The following is a 16,264-nucleotide window of genomic DNA, read 5'->3' as shown; positions in this document are numbered from 1 at the left end:
GCATCTATCAGGCCAGCCCACTGGGGCATAATGCTGTATATCCACAGTCTCAGAGTGGGAATCAGTCTTCAGCCAAGTAAAACAAGTGCTCAGGAATTTGTCATAGAGACACACATACACACAAACACACACTAATCTATACCTGACATACATCATGTTGGTTGGTTCATCATTTCAAACTGAACTATTTTATTTCCATTAGCAATTTTTCTTCCCCTGATTCCCTGGAAATACCTCAACTTTCTTTTATTGTTTTTATCGTAATACATGTAGCATACAAAAGAATATGATCCATATAAGACAGAACCTAAGAAGAGACAAGAAAAAGTCGGCCCCTTGAAACTCAAAATAGCCTGGTCTAGTTTTTTTTTTTATCCATATTCTTCACTCAAACACATATTGCGCTGTACATGAGTCAACAGCCCCTAGTGAGTATCTTTTCAACGATATAGAGTGTATATCTTCAAAGAAATAAAGCCCTCTTGCTGGGGGAAATAATCCCATCAAATTGGGATGAGGGTAACGGCTCTTGAGACTGAACTGCAATAACACATCTTCCCAAAAGAAAAGGGATTTTATTAATGAAAAACACTATGTTGTTTTTACATGCTGAGGAACCACAGCCACTCCTACTTTTAAAGGGGTTTTCAACCTCACACACTGATTTGTTTTATTGGAAGTCACTTGACTGTGCTGTTTTTTAGGTAATATTTCTCTGCAAAAACTTTTACCTGTTATAGTTGGTCTGGGGGGACGTGTTTGGACCTGCATTCAGCTGTAGTGGATGTGCAATATTAATGGAAAGCCTTATATTTCAAGAAAAGTATAAATTTTTGTGACACTGCTTTCTGCTAGAATTTTATTTTAATGCTGTGGTTCTGGATGGGGAGAGACAATGTTTTCAAACATGATAACAGTTCATATCCTGATATATGGATAAGCCACCAAGTGTTAACATGCAGTACAAACAATACAGGAGTTTGACCAGTTTCTGACATTAAACCTGTTTACATTATCTGTCATATCCTTTGGCTTGTTGTGCTGCATTCATCCCAAACCAGTGTTCTGACAGGCTCTACCCAGACTATCCATCTAAAGATGGAGTAAGCAATTTCTGTATAAGATTATTCATTCGTTCCAAACCGCTTAGTCCTCAAGAGGGTCATGGGGGTGTTGGCGCTGATCCCAACTATCACTGACAAAAAGTGTAATACACCCAGTTCATCACAAGACAGATGAACAACCATTTAATTTCACATTTATACACACATACTCACATGTAGTTCTGAATTTGATCAGCAGGGCCACCTTTAAAGGGGTCATATTTTGCTAAACCCACTTTTATTAGTCTTTGGTACATTTACTTGTGTATTTGGGGACCCTGTTAGTCCATAAAGGTTGAATTTGAATCCTCCAGGTGCTGTAAAGCTATCTTTATGTTAATTTTGGCAAAAACGAGTGGATTTCTACAGCCCATTTCAATTCCTTCTTAATTTGTTACGTCTATAAGTAGTTACATCACAACATTTGCACATATAAGGTTAAGGCTTCAGACAAACATTTCTCTGAGTACGCCATAATTGTTTGTCAGCAGAAGCGGTTGTAGTCCATACAGAAAATATGTCCAAACTTCGAGCTGATAACCTAAAACGTTCAGTTGTTGGTTGTATTAACAAACTCAAGTGGCTGAACGGGACAGAACAGCACAGTCAACAACCTGGAAGGGGGCGGGGTCATGTGCATTTAAAGGGCTAGCGCTCAAAACGATCTTTTTTGTGTCATCAGTCAGAAATAGGGTTGAAGATGGACCTGTGGATTTTAATTAATGAAGAATTCCGATCCAAGTATAGCATTTACAGTTTATGTAGACCACAGGGAAATGTTTTAAAATGCATAATTCCATTTAAAAAAGCGAAATATCACTCCTTTAATATCTGTCATGCAATTGTATGAACACAAACATAAAGTTACTAATTATTTTGATTATTATTATTTATTTATTTTTTTTACTTTTGATGCACATCTCTCAAAAATGTGAATGTGTCTTTCAAGATTTTTTTATTCCCACTTTATTCATCATTGAGCCTATTTACATGCACACTAATACTCAGACCATTATCCAGTTTCTGGAGTTATCAGATTATTCACATGATCGTGTAAACAGTATAATCTGATATGCTTTATCAGATAACAGGAAATATCTGATTATGAGAAATCAGATTAACACGCATGGGTTTCTCCCGAAAACTCAGATGCCTGCATGTGTATCTGTTAATGTGATTTATTTTGTTCTTTTTACATCTGTTCATGTGTTAAAAAAATAGAAGGGACGTAGTCAGATGTGAGCAAAGACAATAACAGGAAGTTTGAGTCTACTGTCACTACATACGTATGTACTCTGAAAGACATCTGATAATGGACAGAAATGTCTAACTAGTTTTAACAATTATTGTATTCCTGAAATGCATGTAAATATGTCAGATCTGATTATTTGAATTATCTGATTACTCCTATTTATTAAATTTTTATGGTCGTGTAAACAGTAAAAATGTTAAGGCTAATGTGTGTTTATGGTTCAATCATGTGATGTTTGAAATTCTAACAAATGTCATGTTTCATGTTATCACTGTCCTTACCTGTCTTCCAAGAGTCTAGTTAGAAACAACAGATCCACCTTGGTGGCTTTGTGGACTTCATCACAATTCCCATAACAGGCTCTGTACACACTACACTACACTACACACATAAGATTATGATGCCCTCCAACAGCACAGGTCACTACAGATTGCATCAGAGGTCCTTTAGTGTTGACGTTATCACTGTATATTTTAATAAAACATGATGGATTGTAGGTGATGGTCATGGTGTGTGTGTGTGTGTGTGTGTGTGTTTGGGAGGGGGAATCTGTTATCTGCTTCATATCTATGTGTCCTGTCCTGTCAGTTTACCTGTATGTCCTCTCCTTAAGGTATGCACGTCTTTCAGATTGCATGTCTCCTCTGAATGTTTGAGGTCACTCAGTGTTGGCTGTTGCAGCAGTTTGAAGAAGGAGGAGGAAGATAAGAAACTTAGCGCAGAAAAAGAGCCCTCTTACTTTTCTATTGCCTGAAATCCACTCCATCCTGTGTTATAGGTGCCTCTGCGCTGCTAAGCCATGGATTAAAATAGAAAGCAAACCTTAATATCTTGTGTCATGAAAGATACACAAAAAAGAATGTAGTTATTCTTTACATTATGCCACACTGGACACATGGCAATCTGAAAAGATGAAGTAAATCTGGAGAGGTGCTAAGACACCTTCTCTTCTATTCCTGTTCCTCACCATCTTTCTCTCTGTCTGATATTCCTCTACTTCCTTTGTGTTGTTTGTGCAAGGTTTGATCATCTGGATGGATGTTCTGCCCCATAAACAAACAACTCACCCAAGCCCAAAACTGACCGATATGTTTGTGCTGAATGGAGGAATTGTGCTGAATTTAGGGCATCAATGGTTTTATGAAATAGGTAACACAAATATTACAACCTTATGAACATACATGCCTCTGTGTGTACTTCCTCCTCGAAATATAGTGTTTCAAAGGTTACTTTCTTTTCTGCTTGACAAATGAGGGAGGGAGCAGTGTTGGTTAACCGAATTAGAGAGTGAATGAAGAGAGGGTGTGGTGTTAGCAGGAGACCATCATGAAATAGAGGAGTAATGTTTTATTTTCAGATTGTTTCACCACATGAAGAAATACACCTACTGTACACATTTGCACAACAGTAAGGGAAGGTTCTGAGTGAATGCAACCAAAGCTTGTGAGAGGTCAGTGTAGCTTGGTTTGCTGCAGATATAGCAATAGACTGTATATGTTAAATGGACAGAGTTATCATGACATCATCCATGAGTTGTTTTTTTTGTTTTTTTACATTTTGTCATTTTGGCCATTCCCATCTTGGGTCGAACTTCTTTCCGGTACTATTCCTGTTCGATCACTCAGGACACACAGAGCCTGTTTACATGACCATAAAAATCTGATAAATGGGAGTTATCAGATCATTGTAATAATTATCTGATTCATATACATGTGCTTCAGGAATTCAATAATCAAAAAGGACAGGCAAATTTATTTGTATAGCACAATTCATACACAGGGCAATTCACTGTGCTTTACAAAAATGGAAAAGCGACAAGTTACAAACATACAATTAAAACATAATCAATAAAATATAATAATAATCAATTAAAATAAAGTAAAAGAGAAGAGTGCAGATTCCCTTTCAGTTGTTCTATGCACAGCTGAACAGAGTCGTTTTCAGCCTGGACTTAAACTCTGTAAGAGTAGAGGCCTGTCTCATGTCATCAGGAAGACTGTTCCAGAGTTTAAAAAAACCCTGGTTTTCGCTCATGTTTGACTACATCACTTCCGATTTCTATGATTTCTGTTTTTACACATGCGCAGATAAAAAAGAATGAAATGAATCAGATTTACCTGTATTCATATATAGACATCAGAGTATTAGGGAAGAATCCAGTTGTGTTCATCCAATTTCTCATTTGAAGATGAGAATGGGGGTGGGATTAAATAAGTTTTTCTTCTTCCCACTCCTTTTTGAGTATAAATGAATGATTTTTTTTTTTTTTTTTTTTTTTGGAATTTTGAATTTGCATTTATTCCGTGAATGCTCGAAACAATCTAACAAACAAACAAACAAACAAACAATAATCAGAGAACTGCTGTTATCTGATAAAGTACATCAGATGACGCTGTTTACATGATCACTTGAATAATCTGAAAACTCCAGAAATCAGTTAATGATCAGACTTTCAGTGTGCATGTAAACAGGCTCATGAGGAAGTGATCTTTTTACCCACATTCTTCTCGTAGCCCAAGCAGGTACGTACTTTGAGATGCATTAAAGGACTGCCCACTCAGCTGACATATTAAAGATTTTTAAAGACATATGGATTTTTTTTAGATGTATTATGGGTATTTAACACATACAGCATGAGTTTACCTAATTGAGGCAGTCCCCTTTTTTCTCTGTGAGGGAATAAAGTGTCTTCATTTGACATAATCCAGGAGAAGTTAGATGGTTGAGGATTCAATTATTGCTAAAATAAAAATAAAATGAAAAGAAATTGAGTCTCATTTAAATGTGAATTAAATGCAATACAAAGCCTTTGGTCAAAACTAATATGTAATATGTTTTGGGCTATAGATGAGTATCTTTATTTGCATGTCACATGGGGTAAGATACATCTCAAGATAGATCTTGGTAAAGCTGGGTTTGAACAGATGCACTTTCAGCCTTACACTTGGACACATGGTATCTCAGGACAGATGTTAATGCAAGGGCTGGACAGGGCCATGAACTGAGAAACATTTTAAATATAGCAAAGCAACAGGAACAGAAGAGAATACAAGCAGAGGGCAGTGTCTCTGCTGGTAAATTCACCAACATTTATAGTCGATTATGAGACATCATTAAGAGATATCATTAATATATCAATCTATATCACTTTTTTTTAACAGAGAGATGCTAATTGTAGCCCCTTTTACACAGTACTTCTGTTACAGGAATATTTTACCTTTATTCCAGAACAACATCTGTGTAAATGAAATGGTGGGATCATTTGGTCCCACCTCTGTAATGCCTCTGGAGGTAGTAACAGCCGCGATAAAAGTGGAATCATGATTTTGGAACACTTCGTAAAAGGAACACCTCTTGTACCGCAAACCAAGATGTGACGTTTAATGATGTATTGCGTGTGTGACCCCAATGCGGGGGGGATTTAAAAAGGGGCATGGGCCGTGTACAGTAAACAAACATATATCAGTGTGACCAGAAAGATGTCGAACTGGGGAGACGCCAAGATCTGTGAGCTGTTGTCACTTTGGGCAGAGGACTCTATCCATGCTAATATTTGTGGAACGATGAAAGACTCTGGAGAGGTTAGCAACACCGCTGTGCTTGTGGTATTTCCAAAGCACAAGTTATACATCACACTATACGCTGCTTTGATTCTGGATTCAGGTCCGCTGTGTAAAAGTCCAGCTTGTCTCGCCTCTGTTACTCCTTTGGCTTGGTAGGATCACCATCCCACCTTTTTTCCGGGATCTCTGTGTAAAAGTGGCCAATGACTGGAGGACTAACATTTTAGCACATATCTTATTCTAGCAGCAGCTGAATAGAGTGTTCCTTAGCCAATCCAGTCTGCTTAATCCTGAGCCTGGCCTTGACCTTTGACCCCTCAACCTTCCCTTCTCCTTCTCGTCTTTTACCCTGACAAACACCTCCGTCAGTCACTTCTTACTCTAATCCTATACCACATACTCCTCTTCCCCCACATACTACCTCTCTCTCCTTTTGTGTAATCCATCTGCTCCTCTTTATTATTCATAGCTTTGTATATTATCACCCTTTCTTGCACCGCCCTGATATCCACCCGCCATCTCCTCCGCTCACTACTTTCCCCTCCCTTTCTTGACTTTTCTTGACTTCCTCTGACGTTTGAAGGAGATTGGGGATCCACTCAGCTGACAAAGGGAGAGGCGATGACGTCACAGCAGACATGATACACCAGCATCTGCTCTGGTCTAAAAATACACACCACAGGGCACACACAGTCAGTCTGCAGCTGCACTCAGCATTTGTTTCCACCTCCACGCTCCACTGAGATGGCCCAGCTTTTACACAACTGGGGCTTGTGGACACACTGGGTTACATGCTGATGGCCCACCACTCAGTAACCTTTGATGCGTTTAGGTATTATGAGTCTAGAGGTTTGCATATGACAACACTGAGAACTCAGATTATTTTGATCTATGAATTATTTAAAACTTTTGCTTTTTTTTGTTGAAATTCTACTGTCAAACTGTTCTAAAACCCTTATCACTTAAACCTGGTGTATTTTACATGCATACAGCAGTGGAAGAAAGGTTTTTGGACACCCCATGCATTTGTGATATACTGCATTAAAAATTACTTTTAAGTCGTTGAACTCTGTTAAGTATTGTTCCGTTTTCCAAACCCACATACTCCCTTCTGCACATGCTCTGTTTTATTGACATCAAAACTGGACATTTCACCAAGATAATGAAACACATCCAGGGCATAACATATTGAAACTGTCAAGAATTTAATTTAGTTTTTGGTTTTTTTGGTTAACAATAAACAAAAAAATTGCATTTGTTTGTGTCTGTCCAATGTGCCCATATTTCATGATAATGTTTGAGATAATTTTAAAGATGTCTGAATTTTTTTTTCCAAAATTGGCAAAAATAGATGCATTCCATACTTGAGTGGAAGTACTGGTAGTTACTGTATATACAAGAAGGCACAAAATGATGATTCGACTCACACAGAAATGGAAACTGAATGAAAGTTTAAAAGGTAAAAGTAGATCTTTGAAGACGAATCTTAGTTTGTCAGTATATAGTTCACATTCTTGGCTTGAGAGTCTGATTTTGACCAGCTCTATAGGTAAAGTGTCATGAGATAACGTTTGTTATGATTTGGTGCTATATAAGTAAAATTTGATAAATTTAATTGATTGATTATTACATGCAACACACACACTCAAATTGAACCTTATACTTCCTCCCACTCCTTTTCAAACATGCAAATGAAGTCATATTTTGTTTTCATGTACTGTATGTTTAGGTTTTTCATGTTTTCTTGCAATCTGTTTTATTTCTAAGTACTAAAGTAGGATTACTTTGTTGTGCTGCCTATTCAAATAAACTGAAACTACACTAAACTAAATCTCTACTTTTAACCCATCACTAGCTGAACATGCAGGAACACATGTCACACTGCAGACTGGGAGCAGTAAACCACCATGTCAGGCACCTGGGGAGCAAAATGGGGGGTGAAGTGCCATGCTCAACGGTACATCACCCAACAATTTCTTTGCTGGTCTGGGGGAATCAAACTGGCGACCTCTCTTACAGGCGCAACTGTGACCTAAAGGTTTCTACCAACTGTTTAAGTGTAAAGCTAAGTAATCCTCACCTCATATTAACATTATTCAAAGACAATCAAACCATTCTAACTTCAATTATACTTAAAATATATACACTTGAATACACTCAAAATAATTATCATTAATGCCGTTTTCAATGTCAGCAACAGAAGTCAAAACATTTACATAATAAGAAAAGCACTCGGAGAGCACAGACCTCCACCAAGACAGATCTGCCCCCCCCCCCCCATCATCACCAAAATTTAATCATTTCTTCCTTGTGCCGGTATCAACATTTCCTGAAAATTTCATAAAAATCTGTCCATAACTTTTTGAGTTATCTTGCTAACAAACAAACATGCAAACACACAAAGCCAAGTGATCACAATAACTTCTGGTGGAGGTAATGAACATATGAACATAAAGATGATGCCTTTCAGTCATGATAAAGTCTTCTTGTCAGGCCTGTTTTGTCTTGCTGCATCTTATAAGTCATTTTCATTTGATACAGTTGTGGCCAAAAGTTTTGGCAATGACACATTTGCCAGTAAAAGTCTGTGAAACTTATAAAATGCTAATTTATCCATCAGTGTACCTCAAAAAATACACAGAAAAACAAAAAAAACAAAGCAGCAAAGTGAAAAACTTTGTGTGACTCCCAGAAGTTTTAGCCATGACGGTACATTTGTTGAATATGCACCAATGGACACACTAAAGGATTATCATTTTTACATGTTTTTTTTTTTTTTTTTTCCAATTCAAATATGTTGAAAATGGTTGTGATGTTGGGAGATGATGCAAAAGTAAAATAATCATCAAAAGAGCACAGTCACAAAGTTTTACCTCTGTTTACCTGAGGTATCGTACTGTGTCACTGTCACATTCCTTCGTCACATTAAACCAGTTTTGTTGATACTGTTTGTTGATATTGTTGTCATTTAGTCCTGTTCACTGTTGGATTAGACCAGAGGGGTCAAACTCATTTTCTTTCGGGGGCCACATTTAGCCCAATTTGATCTCAAGTGGGCCAGACCAGTAAAATAATTGCATAAAAACCTAGAAATAATGACAACTACAAATGTTTCTCTTTGTTTTAGTGCAAAAAATAATATTACATTATGAAAATATTTACATTTATAAACTATATAAAAAAAAATGTGAATAACCCAAAAAAAAGAAATTTCTTAAGTGCAATTTTAACAATATTATGCCTCAACTTATCATTAGCTGCTTTTCCACTGGATATATGCACAAAACTTTACCAATATTTACTAAATGTCGAAAAAACAGAAGTGAGTAATGTTAGTTTTTCCATCAAATCTCAAATGTGATGATTTGTTTATTTATTATTGAGAGATGACATGAGAAGTCCTTCCATAAACATGGCGACGAACGTCAATATGTTGATTTACAGATATATTCATTATTATTATATAGTACCCCTCTATCCTGTATTAAATTAAAAATGATTCGGTTTCCTGGTGTGTCCACACATACCATGCCCTGTTTCTTTTAAAACTCTTCTTCTTTACATGTTGTAACGTCCATCAACATCCGTTTTTTTTTTTTTTTTTTAATTCATGTGACTCTAGTTGTGGAAAAAGGTCTTTCCATTGCAGTTTTGCATGATATACCAATTGTGCTACGCCTGAAAAACCACCTCTTGCCAGCGGAAAAACTTTCAATAAAAAAATCTGACTTTTGGCGAAATTGTCGTCTTTCCATTAGGTACATTTTTATGCACAAGTTTTATTCGTGCAATTTGAGGGTCAATGGAAAAGCGACTACTTATACATGTACATTATGAATCAAATCTACAAAGGCACAAAACATTTAGTAACAGGCAGAATATTGCTACATTAAATTTTCTTTTATTTCAGGTTGCTCATATTGGTTCAGGTTATTCACATTTTACAAAGGATAGTTTGTTAATGCAAATATTTTCATAATTTAATATTATTCTTTTGCGCTAAAACAAAATTAAAACATGTTGTCATTATTTATAGGAATAATGTAATATTATTTTTTTCACATTAGAACAAGAAGAAAATTTTGAGTCATTATTTATAGGTTATCATGTAATTATTTACTTCAGATCACAATTGGTCTGTATGTGGAACCTAAACTAAAACCAGTTCAACACCCTTGACTGTTAATATCCTCAGTGTAATTTTTGCACTTTGCAAATTCATCCCGCTGAGTTTAACACCCCTAGATTAGACAAAATTTCCATATGTTTAAGATGAAAGACACACCATCCCTTGGTCTCAACAGTCTCTGTACATGTGAAGCGCTGGTGGATGAACAGGGGAGGGTGGTGTCAGTGTCATAGGTCCAGGTTTAGGTGCAGCCCTCCCCAAACCTGTGTTTACTCCCTGGGGTTGTTGATGTGAATTAAAAAATGGTCAAGCAAAGTGCACAGTTACTAGATGCCCTAAACTACTGTCCAGAGAAAAAACCGACTTTTCTAAGTCAGACATTACTTGTTATTTTTCCACTTTTCATGTGTGAGGTTTAAACCCACATCCCTGATTCCATTTCTGAGACCTTAACTCTATTCTGTCTCTTCTCTTCTTCTCTCTTCTCTCGTACCTGTTTCTGGTGTTGGCTTGTAACTAGGGAAGTGGAGCAGGCAGGTCTGTCCGACTTGGAGATCATCTCCCAGCCGGTGGAGGATGAGAACCAGTGTTTGGCTCCACCAGTTCAGCTGGTGAGTTTTGGCTACAGAGATCTTCCCCTCACGGCTCTGGACCTGTCGCTGGCCGGTTCTCAGCTCCTCTCCAACGCAGATGAAGATGAAAACAGGGAAGGGTGAGTGAGAGTTTTTAACATGGTTTGACTATGAAAAAAAACACCCCTGAGTGACAAACTGTCACTGATTATTTATTACAAACAGCTTTTTTGTTTTTGTGTTTTTGGAAATCTGCAGTGACAGTGTTATGCTTCTGTTTGGCATTTTGGCAACAGAGAGGTGTGAGTGACACACTGCTTTTCTGTATGTGACGACTCTAAAATCATTTGGAAGTGCTCTTATTTTTTGTGCCAGCAGATTCATACCTCTTCTGATCACTTGTTTGTTTAAGAACCTCAAAAGCCTGAAAGAAAAAGAACTATCGTTTTTTTCTAAAATCCTCATTTCTCTCCTGTCCTCTCCTGTTTTGGTGACACTGAATATTACATTCATCACAAACACCTTTGAATCTGCCATTTTTTCCTCATAATTTTTTAAATTGTGCATGTGTTTGTTCGAAATATCGAAATTTTTGCTTTTACTAGACCTGAATGCTACACTTCACTAAAGTAATTCCCACTTATCTTTTTCTTTGTATTCACTCTGATTTCATCATATTATTAATAATGCCATCATTGTAAATATAAGTTACAAATATATCTATTTTTTAGAGCCTCAAACCAGGTTCACTTTGTTTTTAGATCTGCAATAGAATATCCTAATGTACAGACTAACCATTTGCTTAGTGCACACATAAACTAACTCTATGTTCAAATGTCTATTCAGAAGTAAGTTTATTAGAAGGTTTGTTGTTCTGAATAGTTTAAATATGTTTTTTTTTTTGCTGTGGAAATTGTCCATTGACTTTGGTTATTGATTTCATCAGTTTAGTTGAATATAACTGACTATATGGAGAAAGGCTTTTTATTATAGTAAAACCCATGATTATTTGTAGACTTGTTTCAGCTGTGTGCGATTAATAGTTTTGTGTTTATTCTTTCCACAAATTCCACTGATAGTGTGAGAGAATTGAAGTATTATTTCTGTAAGAGTAACTGATCCCTGTCATAGCAGTCAGAGGGTAAACAGGAGGTTATGAAGAAGGAGCTGCAAACAGTGGGAAAGTTGCACAAATTGAATATATGTACTGAAAACATAGTGAAAGGAGATCGTATCGGCCACACATTATTTATGTATCATTTACACCACAAGTGTCCAACACAGAGCTCGTCTTTGTGGCATCATGTGGAAGCGTGGGAAGAGCTGCGACGTCCAGGAGAGACTTCACTGTTACTGACTGTGGCCAGAATATCAACCTTCTGAAGCGGCTTAGTGACATAATTCACCTTTGATAGTGTATCTGCTGTATCCTCTCCTATTTTGGCTGCAATTATTAGAATATGACTGATCTTTTCATCCCAAGTTTAGTTTTATATAATCTATATTTATGCACATATTGTATGTATGTAAAAGAATAACTTGAAAGTTGTTTTTTATGCTGAAAGTGAACAATATTTATCATATTAATAATAGAATAGAACAGAATACATTTATTGTCATTGTAAGAAATACATTGAAATTAAAGTGCCATTCAATCTGTGCATCACATAAAACTAACTATAAAAATACAAATACAAATAAAAGCAGCAAAAATAAATAGGACACCATTTTACTAGCAGATTCTTGCATCAGTATTTTACTATTTCACTATGCAAGCTGCTACACACATACACACACACACACATACACATACACACACACACAAACACACACACGTGCCCATCATGCTTGTATAAATGCCACATAGTGTGCATAATTATCATCCATCATGCATTAAGTCTCCCTCCCTAAGTCCTTGACTTGCTGTCCCTGTTGCTCACTATTGCGTCCATTTATCTTTAACTGACAACCTCTGGGTTGTCCAGCGTCCATAAGTTAACTGAGATCAATTCATCATCTCAGACTAAACGTCTGCCCTCCTCCCTCTGCCTGCTGACAACAGGAGCCTTTATTGTAAGTGACACTTTGCAGGACCTGAGCCAGAAGTCAATGATATCACACAGTTAATATTATAATAATATAAGTTGCTTGCACTGTCTAACTTTAAATGCCTTCACATTTAATTACAGTGCTTTATTTTCTCTTACATGTTTAATAAAGTGGGCTAATTTAAGGTTGTTCTGATAAACATTTTCAGTTATTTCCAAATATGAGATGTCTTTAATACAGTATATTTAACTTTTAATTTTAACACTTTTATTTTTTCTAAATACCTCAGGTTCCAGGAAGTTTCTAGCTCAGGATTTAAACAAACCACCATGAACAAAACAAATAAAACAAATAAATAAAACAAAAATGATAATTATAATATGATGATGATTAAATGAAAGATTATAAGGATCATTTAAAGAGAGTAATATTCCTGAAAATAGAAAATACTACAAGATCACTCAGAGTGCACAGACCTCCACAAAATCTACACTGCTTTTCATTTCACAATGTTATAAAACACAAATTATGACTTATTTCTGTCAGTCAGTGTCACTTGTTAATTTCATCTAATGCAACTGAAGGTTCTCATTTTAAGTTCTCTCTAGTGATAAAGAAAGTGAAAAGTAATTCAGGGGCAAAGGAGAGGTCTTTGACTTCCGTTGTAAGAACTGACCTAGTCTTTGGCTTTTTATGGTGGAAATGGGGCTGGTGTGACATATGGGCAGGGGGTTAAGTTACAGCTGTCCTTTTGATTAGTCACAATGTTAACAGATTTTTTTTTTCGCTGTGTAGAACCTGCTCACTGTCCAGTCTTTCTATCCTGTCCAGCAACCGTGACTCAAACTTGGCTCTTAGTTCGAGCTCTCGCCAGGATGCGCATAAACACCATAAGCTGTAAAGTAGGATCCAACACGCACACACACACACACACCATAGGCATACACACCACCACGTCCAAGTACTCCGTTTGACACCAAATCAGGTCTCACTCCATTGGTTCCCTTCAGTTAGCCAGTCATGTCCAGAAACAGATGGATTTCACAGACACACCGTCAACAGTGGGCGGTGCCGACACTCACATGGCGCCGATATCACTGTCAGTATCCGTATCATCAGGGTCAGAGATATGTTTGTGTATTTTTCCATGCCTATACGTAATAGATAGTTTACCTCTGCATATTCAAGGATGGTGTCTTAAAGCTCTGTCTCCACAATCTTTGTTGAAGTTGCTGTATTTGTGTACTGTGATAAATTATACATCCATCATTTCCTATTGTAGCTCAACTTGTGAAATGCCTGTAAGGCCGAGTTTTGTCAACTAAGAGGTATCTAATAACTGGGTCAGGACTGCTGTTGTTGAGTAATCACAAAACTAGAGTACCAATATGTTCAAATGAGATTGGGTCTGAGGGCAAGAGACTAAATTTCTCATTTTGGTCCCAAGGCTGACAAACGGGAAGAACCCCCGCTGCAGGAGGCTGTAACAACAGATTTACCACTTACTGTGGTGAAGGTTATTTTACCAGTGAGCTCAATTTACTCAAACTGTGCTTAGTGCGATGGGGTCACTATTTCATATTCAAGTCATTAGTGCAAAATGTCTGCCTGTAAAAATGCTGCCAGAGGGAGTTGTAAAAGTCATCAGTCTTTCTTTCAGCTTTAATTAAATTCCATTTAAATTCACCAGGCTTTAGCTCCAGTCATTTGTATGTTACATCTCCACTATACCTTAAAAACTATATTAATCTCTCACATCAATCACTGTTTCCAGGCCTTAAATGTGAACATTTCATAAGGATGTTCCTACGTAAGAGCGGAGGTGAAATATCAGAAGCATCTGCTGTTATCAGCTTTTATCGCACCAGGTGTTGTGGCCAATAATGCACAATAAAATAAGGATATAGTAAATTAGAGAGAATCAGCTCTGCACGGGTAGAAAAAGGAAGCTGCTTCTCACATTAAGGCCACGTCATTAAAATCAGTGAGATGTAGTGATAGCGTCTCACTGAATGTGTCAGTCAGCCCTGTGCCCTCTAGGACCCCATTCTATTTTATTCTGTGGATTTCAGCACCGCTGGGGTTTTGGTGATTATGCCTGCGCCTCCGTCTCCTCATTACCGTATCGATCTACCTCTCAAACAGACAGCTGCCATTAGCCCCCTTAAATGACATTCATGAACGCCACGCCCGTGCACCATCATCATGTTTTATGATGCTCTCTTGTGGCGGTGGGCGGGCTTCTTAAATCAGCGTTTTCACATCAACTACCTGTGAGTTGAGTTTGTTGGGTTATAACAGTATGTAAACACCAGCAGGTTCATATTTATGTTTGCTTTCAGAATGCCAACAGGAAAAACTGGCGCATGGTTCTGCATATAGCACAAAAGACTGATTGCTAAACTCACCTTAAGGGAAATGGGGCAGGGGAAATGAACCTTTTTTATGGGCATGTGGAATGATGAAGTGAAGCTGAGAGGAGGCAAGACAGTGGCAGTGGGACGGCAATCCAGAGCCATCAAAATGAAATTGTATGTGGGAGAGGAATCTGCTGGCTGCTCCACTGACTCTACCTGGGAAAGTGGATTGCCCACCCACCCCACCCACCAACACCCCAAGTGCATTAACTGGCTCATTGGCTTTCTGAGCAAGTGAAGGAGCGTCTTGGAGAAAGCTGTGCATGGGAAATATTTCAGCATGCTTTCTTGTGATGTGAGCTCCTGAAAGTGAGAATGTCACAACCACAGCAGAGGTGTTTCATCAACATGGTGATGGTTCATTGGTGAAGGGCGGAAGTTATTTTCACTGGCTGCATAGTTCGGGAATGTCTCAGTGTCAGCAAAACCTTTTCCAAGAGGAAAAACAGTGCAAAAATGAAAAAATCAAACAAATCGTTTTGTCCTGTAATGTGTTAGAAGTTCACAACAAATTGATCATAACAACAAATGACCAAACTAATGATGAGTCCTTGAAATAATGTAAATAGTGCCAGGTGAAATTGTGTGAAAATATTCCATATATTTCCCTGTCAGATCCGAGGTGTCTTTTTCTTTACCAGTTAACAGATTGGACTGTTAAAAAACAGAGTTTTGTGTTATCATAGTTTACCTATAAGGTTGCTGCACATTTTGTAGCAGGAAGCAAGCAGAGGGGATTAATCAAGAGAAAAGGCTCCTGTGTCAAGCTGCCACTGTGTGATGAAGCACCTACTGTCAGCCATGTTTGCATATCATAGCCTGTAGCATTGTGAAGGTGGAGCTGACCTTACTGCTATCTCACATATAGTGCATTGCCCTCACTTCACATGATGGCAAAAGTAGCCGCTCGCACACACAGTCCCCCCTCTGGTACGCTCACAGATATGTACACATATATAGTATGTGCATGCATGAACAGAGCCACAGCACATAGAGCATTTATACGCTGAGAAAAAGAGGAAACAAGGCCAGGCCTGAAAAGCTTTCTCACTGCACTGCCTAGTGGTTGTTATCTAATCCTCTGTAATCATGCTTCACTTCATATTCCAGTTTATACTGGGCTGTCACACCTCATTAGGAACAATAGTGTTCTTTCATTGATGCTTCTGCACATTTAGA

At 37.6% G+C, this 16,264-nt stretch overlaps 1 protein-coding gene across 2 annotated transcripts in view; it reads left to right on the top strand.

Moving 5' to 3' along the window:
- LOC115417116 (transmembrane protein 266-like) overlaps window positions 1-16,264 on the top strand; it is a 66,829-nt gene that overhangs the window by 11,750 nt on the left and 38,815 nt on the right. For both annotated transcript variants that reach the window (XM_030131103.1, XM_030131105.1), the window contains exon 3: window positions 10,568-10,759. In XM_030131103.1, coding sequence (XP_029986963.1) covers window positions 10,568-10,759 — 192 coding nt within the window. The remainder of the gene's footprint in view (window positions 1-10,567; window positions 10,760-16,264) is intronic.

Source organism: Sphaeramia orbicularis, chromosome 3 (assembly GCF_902148855.1).
Source record: "Sphaeramia orbicularis chromosome 3, fSphaOr1.1, whole genome shotgun sequence".
Lineage (NCBI taxonomy): Eukaryota > Metazoa > Chordata > Actinopteri > Kurtiformes > Apogonidae > Sphaeramia > Sphaeramia orbicularis.
Note: the sequence above shows the minus strand (reverse complement) of the source record. Positions and strands in the feature narration are given on the sequence as shown.